Source organism: Artemia franciscana, unplaced genomic scaffold (genome assembly GCF_032884065.1).
Source record: "Artemia franciscana unplaced genomic scaffold, ASM3288406v1 PGA_scaffold_58, whole genome shotgun sequence".
Taxonomy (NCBI): domain Eukaryota; kingdom Metazoa; phylum Arthropoda; class Branchiopoda; order Anostraca; family Artemiidae; genus Artemia; species Artemia franciscana.
Window position 1 is genome coordinate 716,549 of NW_027062698.1, and position 19,646 is coordinate 736,194.

General features: G+C 36.4%; 1 protein-coding gene and 1 long non-coding RNA gene across 2 annotated transcripts in view; one reads left to right on the plus strand and one right to left on the minus strand.

Moving 5' to 3' along the window:
* Positions 1 to 304: 304 nt before the first annotated feature.
* The window catches only part of LOC136042047 (DNA replication licensing factor MCM4-like), a 135,345-nt gene continuing 116,003 nt past the window's right edge, over positions 305 to 19,646 (plus strand). Inside the window, exons 1-2 of the mRNA XM_065726907.1 lie at positions 305 to 648; positions 13,254 to 13,448. Of these exons, the coding sequence (XP_065582979.1) occupies positions 320 to 648; positions 13,254 to 13,448 (524 nt within the window). The 5' untranslated portion in view covers positions 305 to 319. The remainder of the gene's footprint in view (positions 649 to 13,253; positions 13,449 to 19,646) is intronic.
* The window catches only part of LOC136042049 (uncharacterized), a 50,173-nt gene continuing 46,021 nt past the window's right edge, over positions 15,495 to 19,646 (minus strand). Inside the window, exon 3 of the long non-coding RNA XR_010621153.1 lies at positions 15,495 to 16,109. This is a non-coding gene — a long non-coding RNA (uncharacterized LOC136042049). The remainder of the gene's footprint in view (positions 16,110 to 19,646) is intronic.

Consider the following 19,646-nt stretch of genomic DNA (forward strand, 5'->3'; position numbering starts at 1 on the left):
CCAGCTCACTCCCGTCAGGTTGCTGTTGACTAAGCAAGAAGTTTTAGATTTGAGAACTTTTCGTATCCATTTTATAATCGTGATCTCGTATCTAGTTACTTGTTCCTATTCATAGAAATGAATTGTTGGGTTGCTGATAAAAAAAAAAGTCAATCTTGTACCGGTAGATTTGTTTTTGAGTTAGGTACAACACGAAGGGTTCAATAGTAACGGTATTAAAAGTGTTGTGAAACACTAGGGGCAGAAGGAAGGCTGTGAATCTAACTGGTGATGATTTACCAAAGATTGAATAGCCACAGATAAAACTCACTGTCACTAAATGTTATTAGCGATCATCTTACTGTCACGAAATCCCCTCACAATATATGCTTCTTCATTTGAATCAACTTTGTCTATATTAATTTTTTCTATTTATTTAGATGATATGCCAGCAGGACAGACTCCGCATACAGTGGTCCTCTTCGCGCACAATGACCTTGTGGATTCTGTACAACCAGGTGACAGAGTGACCGTAACTGGTATATATCGTGCCGTCCCACTGCGAGTTATTCCGCGGATGCAGTTGACCAAATCTGTTTTCAAAACGCATGTTGATGTTATTCATTTTCAGAAAGTTGACGAAGATAGACTTCGAGAAGAAGGAGAAGGGTAATAATAATTACAAATAATTATTTGTATAAAAGGTGTATTTTTTAAATTAGTCCATGCGTGATCATTCCCAGTTCTCAGCATAGCAAAGAAGACGGAAAAAGATAATTTTTCTCTATAAAAAGAAATCCATCAACCTTTTTTATATGTAAAATTGGGGTAACAATTTAGATTTCTCTGAGTCTAAACTTGTAGTTATCTATGAATCTTTACAAGAAACCAACAAAAAAAAGTATCATTAATTATGATTACCTTCAAATTATCATGGATAGCCCATTCAATCCAGTATGACAATCTCCACAATAGAATTCACCAAAAAAGAATCTTAATGAAAATCATACTATCGGATTCAGCGTACCAAAGAACCCTACTGCAGAAGTTTCAAGCTTCCATTATTTGTTTTTCGTTAAAAATTTTTTTTCCATTTTTGCCAAAATTACATGGTCAAAAATTTAAGATAGCCATTTTGTTCATATAGTTGAAAGATCAGATAATTATGTCTTTAGGCTAAAATGACCCCCTAAGTCTCTGGGGAGAGGCCTGTAAGCTATTTAATTCACCCATTGTTTATGTACAATTACTCTTATTGTGAAGTGTACAGGCGTTTTTATTGGGGTGGTGGGAGATTGTGATTGGGGTAGATTTCTAAAGGGAGAATCTTTCTCTGGAAGGGAAACTTCTGGGGGGGGGGAACATTCAGGGGAAATTTTACACTGGGGGGATTTGACCGAATTACTATACGAAATTCTTTTTAATTATCTTATATTTTCTTTGCCAAATTTTTCATGTGGAGATGTTCCGGGATAATTATCCAGGGTTTTTTTTTTCCTGCTTGTTTTTGATTTCCGAGAAATAATTGCCACGGAAGGGGGCATTTCTGGAGTGATCGAGACATGGATTAGAGATTAGAGTCTTATTCAAATGAAAGAATGCTAAGGAGAATTTTTCAGGCTGAAATATCCGCAAGCAATTTTACAAGGAGGGGGATTCTCAGCAAGGATGGAACTGTTTGGAGGGAATTTGACGGAAGACGGGTGCACTTTACGTGGTATGAAATTTCCACGAAGGAGTATTCAGTAAGGGGGAGGGGTATATTTCATGGAGGGTGTTCCAGATTTACCGGCATTATTTGAAAAACGAACAGAAATTATTCAATAAACGAAAGGTTGCCCCTTCCTCAATATGTTGCTCTTTACGCTAAAGTTTGACTGTTCATCCCAATTTTTTAAGATCATCTACGAAAAAACGAGGTTGTTTGATTAGAATAGGAAGGATTTTTAAAAGTGCTGACAGCCAGAAGCGTAATTTTGTCAAAGTCCGGGGGGGGATTTGGAGTCAGTTTCCCCAAATCAAGTGAAAATAACAGTAATAACTAAAAAAAATAAGCCGTTTGGTACCATAAAAGTACAATTAGTACTTTAAAAGTAAAATAAAGGTATTTCATGCTAATATATAAGTAAGTAAGAAAGGCGGCACTAGACACTTAAGGTCCAAACCGGTGGTGCCAATCTCCGTTTCTTGGCCTTTCATCCAGGAGGTGCAATGGAGTGTTGGAGCCAACCATCCTGTGCTGTTGCATACCCTTCTTGCTTACCTCCCCAGATTTCTGCAGATACCCAGTTAGAGATGGGTCGACTCTGGCTGAATTTACAGAGTCACGCCACTGACTCCCATCCCAAACCAAAGAACTGGCTATGTCTGGGATCTAACCCATGTACCCTGGACAAAGAATTTTCAAACCAGTGCGCCAACCACTTAGCCACAAGTTTATAGTAATGTATAAAGGTTTTTTGGTTGGGGGCAGGGGTTGAGAAGAGGGGGATATGCTGGGGGAACTTTCCATCGAGGAACTTGTCATGGGGGAAGAAAATTTCCATGAAGGGAGCGCAGGATTTACTAGCATTACTTAAAAAAAATGAAAAAATTAATATGAAAACGTTTTTTTTAGCTGGAAGTAAGGACCAGCATTAAAACTTAAAACGAACAGAAATTATTACCCATATGAGGGGCTCACCTCCTCCTAATACCTCGCTCTTTACGCTAAAGTATTTTTAGTAATTTCAACTATTTATTCTACGGCTTTTGTGATTAAGGGGTCATTCTTAATGAATTGGGACTGAATTTAAGCTTTAGTGTAAAGAGTGAGGTACTGACGAGGGGGTGAACCCCCTCATATATGTAATAAAAACATGAGAATACAAAAGTTCTTTACGTAAGCTAATTTATAAGTTACGTATATCTTTTACTAATAAAAAGATTCGTAAAAAATTAAAAGTTCTAGTTGCCTTTTTAATTAACCGAAAATCGGAGGGCAACTAGGCTTCCTCCCCCGCTCTTTTTTTCTCAAAATTATGAGAAAGCCATGTAACCAAAAAAAAAAATATGCAAATTTCGTTTTAATTATTCCTCTGCGGAGAGCCAAAATCAAAACATGCATTGATTCAAAAACGTTCAGAAATTAAATGAAAAAAAAACAAGTTTTTTTTAACTGAAAGTAAGGAGCGACATTAAAACTTGAAACGAAGAGAAATTACTTCTTATATGAAAGGGGCTGCTTCCTCATCAACGCCCCGCTCTTTACGCTAAAGTTTTTTACTGTTTTAAAAAGAAGAGTTGTGAGAAATTTGAATCCGAATTTGAAGGTAAAATTTCGCTTAAGAATAAAGTTTTTCGTTTAGAAAATGGACGTTTTTTTTCTTCTCTAAACAGTAGTATGGTAAAAAAAAAAAAAATTCACTTCTCAAAGGTTACCAATATGCTTTTGTTCATTTGTCACGCAGCTTTGGCAGATGGAAAAGCAGAAATTTCCAACGTTTCAGCGAAAAAAAGTAATTGGTTTTGCTCATCTGTTAAGTACAATTTATTTTTTTATTTTTCTCTTGTTTGATAAATGAGGTTTTATTTTGCACTTCTTTTGGTATCATTAGTATTTTTAGTATTTATTACACATTATTATACTAACCGTTTCAAGTGGGTTTCTTCCTCTGACGTAGGTATTTACTTTATGTAAAAAAATACTTCACTCTTTATGCTCTATCTCTTTCCCTGGTATACTGGTTCTCTAACTTTGGTCTCCCAACATCTTGAATAATGAACGTTGGCTTTAACTCAGCCTTTCTTTTGACTTTCTATCTTTTGATTCCCAGAAAGGTAATGAAGATGTATGGTATTTAGGTGGTGTTATTTTTTAGAGAGCTTTCATTTTGTTTTGTTTTTATTTTCCGTCAATAAAACACCGTTTCACTTCTTATACGCAAGATTGTCGATGTGCTGTAAATCCTGCGTGATCAAACCCTGCCTGTAATTTAGTATTTCCAAGAAGCTTTTGACAGAGACATGAAAACGGAATCGTAGACTTCTGTGGTAGAAATAGAAGGGAGGCTTACACACTATATTTTTAAGTTAAAGTTATAATAACATTGTTTTTGAATATGCTGTTGAAAATTTTGTAATTGACGGACCAGTCTGTTATTTTTCTTTATTTTTTTTTGCTATTATTAAAGTAAGCCCATGAAATGTGGAATAAAAAGTGGAAGAAATCCCACGTCTTCTGTATGTTCCTAATGATATTACGGTTTGTGGCGTGCCTGTAAAAATCCATCGAAAACTATTTGTATTTTGAATAGTGGGCTTTGTTTTTCAAATGTCGACGGCAATTATAATTATCGAGATAACCGGAGTCAACTAATGAAAGTAGACTTAATATTTTATATGTAATGATATAGAAACTCAACAATTCAAGATTATTTTTTTCACTTTTCAAAGTTATAAATCAAAGTTATAAAATTATAAAAATATACATTTTTTAAAAGTTATAAATATGAAAGAAGTGTAATATAAATTTGTTTTTAGTAAAGCGCAAATGACGCAACAAACTTAAAACTTTTACGGTTGAGGGCGGAGAAGGGAATAGCAACTCCTTTTAAGATCGTTTACTCGTTTTAAAATCCTTTACTCGTTTCAAGATTTGTTTATTCATCTGCGTTAGTATCTTTATGTTTGATACGATCATTCACTTTAATTTCCATTCCTTCAAATGTAATTTATTCTTCAATAGCTATTTCTAGTCATTTTGAGTTTCAATTATTATAGGACTTCATTTCTGCTAGTTTTAGTTTGATTTGGATTTTTAATTTTCTTTGAAAACTTCTTTTTCGGAATTTTTTTTTTTAATTTTTTAAACGATTATTTCTCCAGTGGTCGTGTCCTCGGCCTGAGGATTAAATATTTGATTCTAATTTATTAGTTCTGATTCGTGTCTTTGGATTTATTGCAACATTCCCCTAAAGCTTCAAGTAAATGCCATTAGCCGCTCCTCAGATATTGCAGGTACGCTCTTTTGAAAACAAGGGCTCACATATTGTCCTTTGATTGAGTGCAATACCCCCCAACATTCTCTGGAAGTTTCAACTTAATACCCTTAACTGACCCGAGATATTTCACCTATTGCACGCACCACATTTGACACATCTATGCTCTTTTGACGACCGGGATGCACATAGCTTTATGTTGGTAAAGTTCAATATTTCTCTCAACATTCTCCGAAAGTTTCCATCGAATACCCTCAACTATTGCTGAGATATTGCTGACTTGTCGTTTTTAGAACCCTGTTGCATATTTTGTCTTTTGGTTTTGTTCAGCATTCCCCTTTAATATTTCATGAAATTTTTGAACTTAATACCATAACCGTTTCTACGATCTAACGCTCCTATAAGTACTCCCAGATGCCCCCTTGTGACAATTTGGATGTGCCTAGTGTCTAATTATTAAGTGCAACTTGTTCAATATTCCCATGTAATCTTCAACTTTATAACCTTAGCCATTTGTAAGATACTTTAGATAAGTCTTTATGAAAACCTGGATGCATTATGCCTTTTTTACAAGCAGGATGCAGTTAATTTTAATTTTTTATTATTATTATTCAAATTATTTATTGAAAACCGTCTTCGTACAAAAAGAAAATGACGGAGCACTACAAAGAGAGAGAAAAAAAGAAAAAACTGAACAAAAATAAAATATCACTATACAACTATGATGACGTAACTAGAGATGAAAAAGTCGGCTCCAAGTATGTCTTGAGATCTGTTGGTTGTATTTTTTTATAAGTCTAGCAACGGCTATTGTAGGAACTGCTATGCCAAGACTATTGATGAGCTTTGAATTGGGTGTCCAAATTAGATATCTCAGTAGGTATTTTGCAAAACGGAAGAAACTGGAGCGGTTTCTATTCATCAGCATTAGTAAGAGCCTTCCAGAAGGTTATAATTTAGAGGATTTGGGGGAGAGCAACAGTGTTGTACAGCGTTGCAAAATAACGGTGATTAAAACAAAGCTTAGCTGAGACTATGGAAGCATATGAAGCTGATATGCGGCGTTTGACGTCTTCTGTCTGGAGATAACGAGTGTGAGAAATGATATTTCCGATGCAAATACCACGGTAAACGATTTGGTCTGAAGGGCGGATCTTTGAATTCCCAAGTACAATTTCATGAGGAAGTGGGCCTTTCCAGTTAAAAGGCACTACGTCGGACTTTGTAGCGTTAAACTCAATGCCAGATCTTGAGTATTCTGCTTGCAGTTTCTGGAAAGTTTCAAAAATGTTGTCCAAAGTTCGGCTGATGTTAAAAGATGTCATCAGCATAAGTGACTAGGGAGAAATTGAGGCCAGAAAGAACTTAAGACATCTCACAATGGTCCTGAGCTTCGAGGACATAGTTATTGAAGCAACAAGGTGAGGCTATTGCACCTCACCTGGCTCCTCTCTTAACTGGTACAGCTCTATCCAGTGGCCATGCCATTCCCTTTTGCTTAGGAGGGATTTTAAGACGGACGCGTAGCTTAGCATACTTATCTCTTCGAGATCTGATGGTAGCAGGATTTACTTCTCTTTTAATAGCCCTTAAAAGCGTAAGGGACATAACTATTTAGTTTAATAGTTTTTATGGCACTTGGTATCTACCAAGTGACATATAGCGATCGCAAATTCAGTCGATCGGTCGCTCTGTCTGTCTGTCTGTCTGTCCCGGTTTTGCTACTTTATGCACTTCCAGGTAAGCTAGGACGATGAAATTTGGCAGGCGTATCAGGAAAAAAAAAGAAAGAATGCGTTGAAGACTTATGGCTCTCCTATAAGTGACGCTAGAGCGTTGCTTCTGATAGAAAGCTTTCTTTTTAAATGTCATGAAGAATGGTATGTGCTAAAGCCAAAATCACGGTTGTGCGATATGGAGTTATTACTCTTCATATTGTAATGGATTTTTTCTTCTATACAATGCTATATTGGTGTCATTCGAATGTTCCACCTTCCATCAGGTTGTTTATAATAATACTTTATTGGGTAACGAGCCATTAGCTTTATTAAATGTTAGATCCGAACTACCGTCAGGTTGAGTAATAGGTTACCTAGTGATAAGTCGGATCCAATGAACTTTTCTCAGAACTGTCATTGAAGAGAAAATTTCAGTTTTCCATGCATTAATTTGAAATAAGCTGTAAGTAAAGACACATGTCAATAGTAACCAAATAAAAAAAGAAAGAAAAAGTAACTCGATATCAAAAGGATATGATTCCAATTTAATCACCTTTTATGGTGATGCCAAATGTATAAAATTAATTGGACTTAAAATTACCTTTCAAATGTTATTAGCAAATAAAAATAGCATAATTTTACAAAAGAGGGGAAACTCCTAAAAATAAATGAGGGGGTTTAAGGAAACACCCACCATTCATCATTTCCAAAGATACCAGAATTTTCAAGTTTAGGAAAATCTATGGTGTTTTCTCTGCTAATTTCTCCTTTTAGGGGAGATAGAACTGAATCGATGATTGTATCATATCAGGAGAGGGCTCAATCGACCAGAAATCGAAAGTTATAGGGCCTTATAGGAATAAAACAATAAAAAGAGACCTATGTTTTGGTTATGCAGACGATTTAACGATGTTAGAGATATTTCTTCCTAGAATAAATGAAGTTGTGAAGGTTTTGAGAGCCGAGGCTGCAAGAATAGTTTTAAAATTTCGGTTAAGAAGATCAAGTCGCTCAAGTTAGGATCGGATTAAGTAATTGAAAAGTTGTTCAAGTAGATGGCTTTACTTGCCAATGTGTATTATTAGTAAAGAATGTAGCTGAACAAAGATGTCGAAAATAGAATAACCCAGACATGGGGTGGTCTGTTTTCGGCAGTCGAAAATTTTGGAGGAATAGAAAGAGAAATCTTGAGATCTACGTAATGATTGTCATTAAGGAGGATTCTAGAACTTTATCGTTTCTACAAGTTGAGAAATATCAAGGAATGTATTCTAGATTTCTTCCTGTGGACTAGTTAGGTTCAGGTTTGTTGTATTTTTCTATCATACTTAAATAACATACTAAATGTACAAATATCTGGCATAGAAAGAAGCTCATTTTGCACGGACAAAAAAGTGATATTGCTCAGATATATCCAATAGCCGAATCAGGTTCAGGATATTATATGGAATACAAATTTCAAGTTTTCATAAGAAACTTGAGCATTTATGAGGTTCCTTTCCTTTAAAAGAAATTTACACCTTCATAATCTGTTTGGTACCAAATGTGTATTTCTACTGTTTTTTTTTTTTTTTTTTTTTTTTTTTTCACCCGCGTTTCTTTATCCCTATTTTTTAACTTGACGTCCAGTACTACTAAAAACGGCATAAGCAGATTTGGAGGTGTTTAAAATTAAAAATGAAATTTCTTATTTTTGCTGATTTCTGAAGACATATGTGGTTGTGCAAGTTTTCGCTTGAACTAATCAAACAATCAGATTTCATTTTCGCCGTCATTAGTACTTCAAAAACTTAAGCATTTATTGAGTTATTTAGTTAAAAATGGTTTCATGGGTTCCATTCAACTCTGCCTTTGAATTGCACACGATGATACGGTTTGTATCTTGAAAAAAAAAGTTTTCCATTTATTTCTATCTAAAATGGGAAGAATGTAAAACTTCAACAATCCAGCTTTATAATGGAGTGAACCCTTAAGGCTTATATTCCTAGTGAAATATGCACTTTCGTGAAAAACCTCTACAGCTGTTTATCAATTGATCGACTTTATGGGTAAGAAGGATACACAGCTTTCCAAGACATAATATCATATTCATCAATCCAACCTAAGGTCCGAACTTTCAGAAAAAAAACCCGTAGGTTAGGCCCTTACCACTTTCTGTCAATAAGCTCAAATTGGCTGACGAGAAAAAAAAGGGCAAAAACAAAGTATTACTCCAAAGACACAATAACTGAAAGACAGTTTTCTTTTATCGGTTAAGACTCCCTTTTATGGGAGTTTTTTGTCACAAAAGTTAGATGGGTTCCATTCAATACCAAGAATACCAAATATCGTCATATCCAAATTCAAAGACCTCAAACCCGAAACGATTTCATAATTAACGTGGAGAAGGGGGGGGGGGAGTAAAACCAGTGCTTAGAAGTTTTTACTGGAGCTATTTTTTAAAGAGTTTCCAGTAAGGAAAAACCTGACTTCAGGAAATGATTTAGTTTGGTTTTGTTTTGAGATACAGTAGATAAGATTATGGCATATAAATACGTTTTGTTATATTAATTCAGTTATATTACCTTCGGTTACCTTTTGTTCTCACGTTAAATTTAAAAACACTTGGCTGGAGCTACCCTTTTCTCCTAAAAGGTTTGAAAGAATACAAAATGGAAAAAAGAAACAATATTTGCATCATAGCCTAGCATTATGACCGTATCCTGTCTTTAAGGTTTTAATTTTTAAGGGCATATTTCAAGAGGCTTTTCAAAAAAGTATTTTAGCAAGTTTGTCCCTCTTGCTCGGTTGCTGAGAATTAACTTAACTTCTAGTGTGGTTCCTGTAAGACAAGTACCATTAGGCCCTTTTCTACTCCTTCTGATTTTTCCATTTTGAAGAGAGTGGAGACGGAAGTTTTTAGCCACTAGCCCTACTTCCTTTCAAAGTTGTCGAGCTAAATCTATGGAATTAAGATCTTCTAGGATTCAGTTGCTTGCCCTCAAAATTTCCACAAATGACTATTTCGGCTTATCTTACGATTTTTATTGAATGTCCTTCGTTTTAAATTGCTGTTACATCCCATTCAAGCATGAAAACCTTTTGTTTTTTCTTTTGAATCCATTCAAACGATAACCAAAGAGGTAAAACAAAAGGCTTTACGCAAAATTGGAAAAAGAAGAGTTTCCTTGCCAAAAATCCTGTTAATCTTATCCGTGAAGCTGTCAAAAAGATTGTTTACGTTGTTGGGCAAAGTCGATAATTTTTCGCAATAAAACCAAGTGAGAAAAAAGTTTTGCAAATTTTCCGGTTTTCAATTTAAACAAATTAATTATTTATCTTCCTTTTTATTTGCATATTTTCTTTTCAATTTAATAATAATTTAATAAACAATTTCAATTGTTAAAGTACTGAAATTCTGTTCGTTGTTAAAGTAATAAGTTGTTAAAGTACTAATGACAGTAAAATGAAAAATGAATGTTTGATTTGGTTAAGTGGAAACATTCACAGCCATCTATGTCTTAAAAAATTGAAGAAATATGGAGAATTTCATTTTTAAAGTTAGACATCTCCATATTCACTTATGCAGATTTTGGCATTAGTGGTGTCAATTAAAAAATAAGAGTAAAAAAATGCGGGTGAAACATCAACAGAAAAATGAGCTAAATACATATGACATAAAACAGATTTAGAAAGAGTAAGGAAAGGAAAGGAAAAGGATCTTTGAAGGAAAGGAACTTGAAATATTTGATTTTTTTATCAAAACTTAAAACTTGTATTTCATAAAATACGCTAAGTCTGATTTTGCCATTCGATATATAGGAACAATCTCACTTTTTGATTTTATAATATCTTTGATGATGGCAGCTCCTTCTTTTCTTCCTGGTCATCACTGGCGACTTTTTTATTTCATAAACCTTTATATTTATATTAACAGCAAAGTGTGTTGAACAATAGGCATAGATAAAAAAAAATATCATAGAAAACGTCCTTCGATCGAAATCTTAATCTATCTGCCTGCAGAGAATTTTCTAGTATCGTTTTTTCTACTCTTCAACTGGAACTTTTTACCCCAAAAAGAATATGTGTAAATTTTTACCCTAAAAAAATATATATTCTCAATATTTGTGTCTTTTAAACGATGGAAAAAAGGTCTAGTGTCAAGTGTGGATCCACGGCTCTGTAACTAAGAGATTTATTAAGCTCAAAAGTTACCAACTTAGCTAGAAGGGGGGCTTGGTTAGTTGGTATTACGTATTTAGCGTATTTAAAAATATGTCGGTTCCCTATTAACAGGCTTTGTTTAGAGTTTCCGGAGAAAGCCAATATAGGATTAATCATCTATAATCATCATTGACTTGCATTTCTTGTCACCTTGTGGCTTGGTCTCCTTCAGCCATGAAATACAAATTAGCACACCTTCCTCATTATGATTAAAAATTGAAATAGAAATAACTGAATGTAAATTTGTTTTCCTTTGTTACTTATTCTGTTTGCACAAGAATTCAATTACTTACTGGCTTGTATGCTCTTGTGTTGAATGGGCTTGAAAATGACTCCCTTCTTCTGAAAATCCACAGCAATTAAAAGTCACTCAGTAAATGTTTACTTTAGAAAAGGAACATAGTTCATTCCATGGAAAACACAAATTATTAAAGGAGTTTCTGAAAACCTTGTCATTTACGACTATTTCTACATTGCAAGCTTTTCGTTTTAATCTCTGGAATAATATGAAAAAAACTTCGTTTTCTTGAAGAGTTAAAGAGGCTGCGTCCCAAAGTCGAACCTTAAAACGTACAGGAATTAGGAGAGGCATTTGGGGGGCTGCCGCCCCCCAAACTCCCCGCTTTTAAAGACTCTTTTGTACAGGTTTTTTGTTGTGGGGGGGACTTCATTGTTACTAATTACTAGTTTCGGCGCAATGGTTATCCTGTCCTCTTGTGTTTAACATTTTTCGAAGTTATTCCATTATTCATTCATTTCAATTTTTTGTTAATTAAAAGAGGGCCTTTCCGAAGCCAAGAGCGGGGGTTATGGGGGCGGCAGCCCCCCACAACAAAAAACCTGTACAAAAGAGTCTTTAAAAGCGGGGGGTTTGGGGGGCGGCAGCCCCCCAACTGCCTCTCCTAATTCCTGTACGTTTTAAGGTTCGACTTTGGGTTCGACGCAGCCTCTTTAACTCGTTAAGAAAACGAAGTTTTTTTCATGTTATTTCTGTATGTTTTTCTACAATCCATGGTGGATGTAATTTAATAATTCCTGTACTCCTCGTACAGGAATTAGGAGAGGAAGTTGGGTGGCTGCCGCCCCCCAACCACCCCGCTTTTAAATCTTTGTATAAAATAGAAAAAAAAATATAGATAGAATGACCGAAATGTTTCTTTTGCTCATAAGAAGCTAATATTCTGTTATCTCTCAAATGATAAGCAGTCCAGGTCTTTAACTCTTTAAGAAAACGAAGTTTTTTTCATATTTTGTGAAAAAAAACCGCCCGATAGGGGACTTGAACCCTTGACCCGAGGATTAAAAGTCCCACGCTCTACCGACTGAGCTAACCACCTGCATGTGTGTAAATATAACTTTTAAATAACTTTTAAAAATTTCAAATTAACATGGGCTCTTATGGAGAAATGGGTTAATTAAGTGGCTAATGCGTGGTTTCTGGAAAACAGGGAAGGAGTTATTGGATCGAGCTGAAATTTCGCTGATAAGCTCCTGGGCCGTAGGGGACCTTAACTCGTGAATTTCAGCCCGATCTGACAACGTTAAAGGGGGGGGGGGGGTTGGGGGGTCGAAACTTTCGGGGGGTTAAGATTTTCCTACGAAACTTTCAAGAAAACTTACTCGGAGAATTCCGCATCGAATGAGTCTTCGTACACCCAGATCCAATGTCGGCTGTGACCTGTAGGCGTGGCAGAAAAAAAAGACTATGAAAATTAAGTGGCTATGCGTGGTTTCTGGAAAACAGGGAAGGAGTTATCGGATCGAGTTGAAATTTCGCGGATAAGCTCCTGGGCCCTAGGGGACCTTAACTTGTGAATTTCAGCCCGATCGGACAACGTTAAAGGGGGGCTGGGGTTGGTGGGTCGAAACTTTCGGCCAGATTTTCCCCATGAAGGAAAAGTCGGAGGGGGATGAAATCTGGCAGGTTTCTTAGTTGGAGCTCGGGCTACGAAATGCATCCCTCCCCATCCCTCTGCGACTACTGGAACCGAAGATCGCTTAACATTGTCGTGGTTCGCCTCTTTATAGAGGCACGAGTGTGCCTCCTTGATGGCTTGTTTTTTTTTAAGGAAAAAATATTAGTATTTGGTAAATTTTCCTATGGCCATGCTTCCGAAGGTAGAAAGTTACTACAATACCGCCCAACTGTAATATATTAATCAGCTAATAACGCTTACTCTGTGTTTTTCAACTATATAACATAATTTAAAGAACCTTTAAAATATGTAATTATAACAGTTGGAGGTTCACGATGGAGAAGTCACTTCCTATTGGTTGATTTATGTGCTAACGTTCCCCTGATACTGAATTCTTGGCTTTTATAATATCAAACTTTAAATAACAGTTACAAATCACTATGGATATTTACTTTTAGGAAAGGAACAAAGTTCACTCCAGAGAAAATCGAAATTATTAAAGAAGTTTCCAAAAAACCGGATATTTACGAGAGACTGGCCAACGCTATTGCTCCTTCTATCTATGAACATGAGGATATTAAGAAGGGAATTCTACTTCAGCTCTTTGGAGGAACTAAAAAAGATTTTAGTAATTCAGGGCGTGGTGGTTTCAGGTAAGAGTTATATTTGAGCTATTTGACTTACTAAGTCAGTAGGTTCTGAGTGACATCAAAGGAACTGGCCATGGTAGTTCACTTCTAGTTTTGGGTGTATTGCTAATTTATTTTGGGAAGTAGTTTTGATTATTTTGTTAGGCCTATTTTTTGCAGCAGGCCTGTTCACTTGGAAATAAAATGAAGCCAAGTATGGTGGGAATAGCCTGACTTTTCAGAGAGTGCCGCTTTTTCCTTGGCCTTAACTTTTGGAATGAATTATAAAATTTATAAAATTAAGAAATAATACTCACTTCCTCTTTAGTGACGAAATAGATCGCACGACAGCCTTCCACCCTTCCGTGTGTCCTTTGAATTTCAACAGTGTATTCAACAAAATACCGTGTCTCAGGGTCAAACGCTTGGCAGAACGGCCATTTGCTGAACGGCGACTGAAATTAGCTATAGTTGCAGCTTTTTCTGCCTGTTACTCCCTTTTGTACTACAAAAAAATTATCACCACTACCCCATTCTATTGATAAATTAATTGCATTAACCAATGTCTAGAAAGTGAAAGTGGGAGAATAATTAGCTCCACAGGAAGGGCCACGTCCATACCTGCTGCTATGTCTATTCCATCTATGGCTGCTGCTATTAACATCACTACTCCAACCCTCACTTCTACTACTGCTCTTATGTCAACTACTCCCATCAATACTATTTCCATGATTGTCACTGGTCAGTTTTTAATATGTGTCCAGAAGTCTCGGAAAATTTCTCAATTTCTGTCTGAATTGAATCCAAAATCAGCCCAAAAGTTTCCTAAACAAGCTTGGAAAATTACCACCAGAGGTGCGAAACATTGAAGAGAATCATCGTTTCTTTGCAGCTACAGCACACCTAGCTCAAATTTTCCATACGATATTTTTGTGATAAAACATGATATGACAGAATTGCCTTTTCAAAAAAGAGTCATTTTAGTAAATAAAATAGTTCGTAGCTGTTTGGTAACGAGCTATAAGTAAGGAGCAACTCGGCCCAATAGTAATCGAAACTATTAAATGGGATATTGAAAACAATTAATACATCAAAAAAATTGCTGTTTTATGCTGATTCCGAATATATAAAATTCACCAAGTTTAAGGTTATCCATCAAAAGCTATAAACCTGAGAAAATGTGTCTGATTTTCGCAAAAATAGAGGAAAAACCCAAAAGGTCAAGCGTTGTTCACTCACGTCATCAGATTCAGCATATTGAGAACCCTTTTGTAGCGGTTTTGAGCTCATATCTACAAAAATGAGGAATTTTGTATTCTTGTCGGAGGAATGATCATGGATGCATTTTTTTTTTCTAGGAGTGATCGGGTAAAGCCATGGGCCCTAGAAGATTGGGAGAGGGCTCATTTGAATGGGGATTAAAAGTTCTAGTGTCCTTTTTCTGACCAAAAAGATGGAGGGCAACTAGCCGCACTCCCACACCCCCTCTTTCTCAAAAAATGTCTGATCAAAATTTTGAAATAGTGATTCGATTCAGCATAGTTGAAAGGTTCAATAACTTTGCCTTTGGGAATGACATAGTCCCTGGAGAAAGGGCTGAAAATTAAGTAACTTACTCATTGTTCCAACGTAATATTTGTTGTTGGAAAATATTCGAAAGTTTTTGGAGAAATTTTCGGAAGGAGGGGGAGTTCTAGGGGGTAATTTTGCGCGTTGGGGAGGGAGAAAAGGGGATATCCTGGTATGATTCGAACAACGATAAGAAATAAAATAGAAAACAAGTTTTTCCAACTGAAAGTAAGGAGATAGATAACAACCTAAACGAACATAAGTTATTCTGTATATGAGGGGAGCTGCCCCTTCTTCAACTGTCACTCTATATACTGAGTCTGACTTTTTGGCGCAATTCTTTAAAAAACACGAGGGTTGTTGAATTTGAATGAGAATTTTGAAAGAACTTGCAGAATTTCGTATAAAAAGCAAAGATTGAGGAAGGGGCAGCCTTTATCATGTACGGAATAATTTCTATTTGTTTTAGGTTTTGGTAGCTCCTTTCTTTCAGTTGTAAAACTTCATTTTTTTATGATTTGTAAGTGTAAGGAACGAAAATATTTGCCTTTACAAGTAGCTTGTTTCGAAAATTAGTCCTTTTATCCCTCAGATAATATAGGGCGAATTTTATGGAACAGAATAGAGACTTAGTGTCAATTTTTTTCGTTTGGGTGTCATAATTTTTAGCAATTGTCACGCAAGTTAAAATCTGTTTTATCACCCTTTAACGTATAAGCACTAAACTTTCCACCTCTCCACTAGGAGTCACCTTAGAGTCCTGTATCTTGGTAATCACAGTAATCACTTGATCTCCTTTTTTCATCTTTTAAAGGAACGTGAACGGTTGCAATAAAATTATCCGTAATAAGCTGGAATAATTGGCTAAAGGGAGGAACTAATCACACATTTTTAAAATAGAATTTGAATTTGTCATCTAAAACTAAATCCAAAGAGTCGTAGACCTTGCGTGTATATTAGAATGAAGCAAAATACTTGTAAAAAGGCTGGTGTTAAATCCTCTTCGGAACGATTCAGCCTCTAGATTTAAATATTTAAATTGTTCCTCCTCTAGTTTTTCATATTTCTCGTCGAATTATCTACCGGCGTATCAGAAGCCAATATACTCTTTGGAACCTGAAGAAAAAACTATAGTATATATCTCTTTCTATCATAGGTATACGGTATATGTTTCTGGTAACGGGACATTGCAAAGAATAAAACACGATACTTGTAGTAAACATGCTAATAAGAAATACTATAGAGAAATAATTAAAAATTATTAATTAAGTAATTAAGGAATATATTTATAAAATATTCCTACCTCTAAATTTTTCGAGGTGAGCGGGATATTTTACAAAATTTAAATGTATTAAAAGAGGAATACTACTCTCTTAGGGTACCAACTCTAGAACACAAAACAATTGATTATCATGGGACAAGCACGTTCTTAAGGTGGGATTTAGCCCCTTGCCTTCCCCTCTCTAATCCTGAGATTTTTACAATTAGTCCTTTGATATCGTGTATTTCCCACTCAACTTATCTTTTTTTCGAAATTGTAACAAAAACATCCCCCCCCACCCTCAAAAATAAACCTTGTCCCTATACATTAGAAAGTCTTTAATATTAGAAGTGGCTAAAAATTTTAAATAATCTTTAACACAGATTGCAGTAATTATAAGGAGCAAGATTCAGTGTCAGGATCTAACGCCAGGAACTTATTTTCAGTAAAATATGCTAACGATTATTTTATGTGTAAATAGTTTGAAAATTGGTTGCGGTCGAAGTTTATAGATCGGATTTAGTTTTTATGGCACTTGGTATCTACCAAGCGACATATAGCGATCGCAAATTCTGTCGGTCTGTCTGTCCGTCCCGGTTTTGCTACTTTAGGCACTTCCAGGTAAGCTAGGACGACGAAATTTGGCAGGCTTATCAGGAATCAGACCAGATTAAATTAGGAATTGTTTTTTCCCCGATTCGACCATCTGGGGGGGGGGGGGATTGGCGGGACGGTTCAATCGAAAAAATTAGAAAAAATGAGGTATTTTTAACTTACGAACGGGTGATCGGATCATAATGAAATTTGATGTTTGGAAGGATATCGTGTCTCAGAGCTCTTACTTTAAATCCCGACCGGATCTGATGACATTGGGGGGAGTTGGGGGGGACCTAAAATCTTGGAAAACGCTTAGAGTGGAGGGATCGGGATGAAACTTGGTGGGAAAAATAATCATAAGTTCTAGATACGTGATTGACATAACCGGAACGGATCCGCTCTCTTTGGGGGAGTTGGGGGGGTTTATTTCCGAAAAATTGGAAAAAATGAGGTATTTTTAACTCACGAAGGAGTGATCGGATCTTAATGAAATTTGATGTTTGGAAGGACCTCGTAACTCAGATCTCTTATTTTAAATCCCGACCGGATCCAGTGTCATTGGTTGGAACAAGAAATCTTGGAAGTCCAAGATATGTGAAGGAAATAACCTGATCGGTCCAATCTCTTTGGTGGAGTCAAGGGGGAGGGGAGTAATTCGGAACTTACGCACGGGTGATCAGAACTTAATGAAATTTAATCTTTAGATGGATCTTGTGCTTTAAAACTCTTATTTAAAATTTTGACCAGATCCGGTGACATTGGAGTGAACTGGAGGGGGGAACCGGAAATCTTGGAAACCGAAAATCTTGGAAAACGCTTAGAGTGGAGAGATTGGGATGAAACTTGATGGGAAGAATAAGTACAAGTTATAGATACGTGATTGACATAATGGGAATGGATCCGTTCTCTTTAGGGGAGCTGGGGGCTGTTAATTTGGAAAAATTAGAAAAATTGTGGTATTTTAACTTAAGAACGGGTGACCGAATGAAAGAACTCATGTCTCAAAGCTCTTATTTCGAATCCCGAGCAGATCTGTTGACATTAGAGGGAGTTAGAGGGGGGAACTGGAAATCTTGGAAAAAGCTTATAAATGTCTTAGATACGTGATTGACGTAACCGGACTTGGTCCGCTCTCTTTGGGGGAGTTAAGGGTTGGGGTTCAGTGCTTTGGCGAGTTTGGTGCTTCTGGACGTGCTAGGACGATGAAAATTAGTAGTCGTGTCGGGGAGCTGCACAAATTGACTTGATAAAGTCTTTTTCCCCAATTCGACCATCTGGAGGGCTGAAGGGAGAGGAAAAGTTAGAAAAAATGAGGTATTTTTAGCTTACGAGTGGGTGATCGGATCTTAATGAATTTCGATATTTAGAAGGACCTCGTGACTCAGAGGTCTTATTTTAAATCCCGATCGGCATTAAGCCTCTGATTTTCCTTTTAAAGCAGTCTATTGATTCTTAGAATTTTGCCAGAGCTCATACCATATGAGCTCTTGGCTTTTCCGACCTCGTCACAAGTGCCATATGAGCTCTTAGATCTCGTTTGGGAGTAGTTTTGGGATCTAAAGTTCTGACTGATAAAAGGTTGTCTTTGTTGTTTTCGAAAAGACTCCCTCTGCCAAACAGAATATTCTGTGGCCCCGAATATTCAGAATGCATCTGCTCTTGTCTTCACTTTATCCCCGCATCCCAAACGGAAAAAATGTGGTCATGAAGCACAGTTAGAAAGTCACTGCAATACTTCATCACTGCGCAATCAATGCGATATCAACACCAGATGCTATTAGAATTCAGTGCAATGCACAAACAGGTAGGCAAATTGCTTAGACCCCGTAGTAGACATGATGTAGATTGGTTTACACTCCCACACAGGAGACCAGCCACGTGTACAGAAGGTCTGGAGTCTTGGCCCGCGGCTCAATAAAATATTGATGCGTATCCTAGAAGTTGATAAATTGCCTGTGTGTGTCTGTAGTTGTCCATATCTGCCACAAACATTCTTTAGCAGAATCTTTCATGACTTGAAAGTAGAAAGAGGTGGTGGCACTATCTTGTGAATATGATTCTATTCCTCTACCTGGGCTGTAGCTGCTGCTGAAAGTTGTATTCTTTAGTCTAGGGATTTTCTAATGTGACAAAAAGTCATTGTTACAAAGGAGGAGGAGTTTAAGTTCAAGTTCTTTATATTTTTTTACCTTTACATATTTAAAACTATTCACATAACATCCCCGGCAGGGAGACTGGCTCTGAAAAATTAGAAAAAATGCGGTATTTTTAACTTACGAACGGGTAATCGGATCTCACTGAAATTTGATATTTAGAAGGATATCGTCTCTCAGAGCTCTTGCTTTAAATCCCGACCGGATCTGGTATCATTGGGGGGGGGGGGGGTGGGAGGGGGAAACCTAAAACTTGGAAAACACTTAGAGTGGAGGGATCGGGATGAAACTCGGTGGGGAAAATAAGAACAAGTCCTAGATGCATGATTGACATAACCGGAACGGATCTGCTCTCTTTGGGGTAGTTGGGGGGAGGAGTAATTCTGAAAAACTAGAAAAAATGAGGTATTTTTAACTTACGAACGGGTAATCGGATCTCAAAGAAATTTGATATTTAGAAGGATATCGTGTCTCAGAGCTCTTATTTCAAATCCCGACCGGATCTGGTGACATTGGGGGGAGTTGGAGGGGGAAACCGGAATTATTGGAAAATGGGAAAATTGGGGTATTTTTATCTTACGAATAGGTGACCGGATCTGAATGAAATTTGATATTTAGAAGGAATTCATGTCTCAGAGCTCT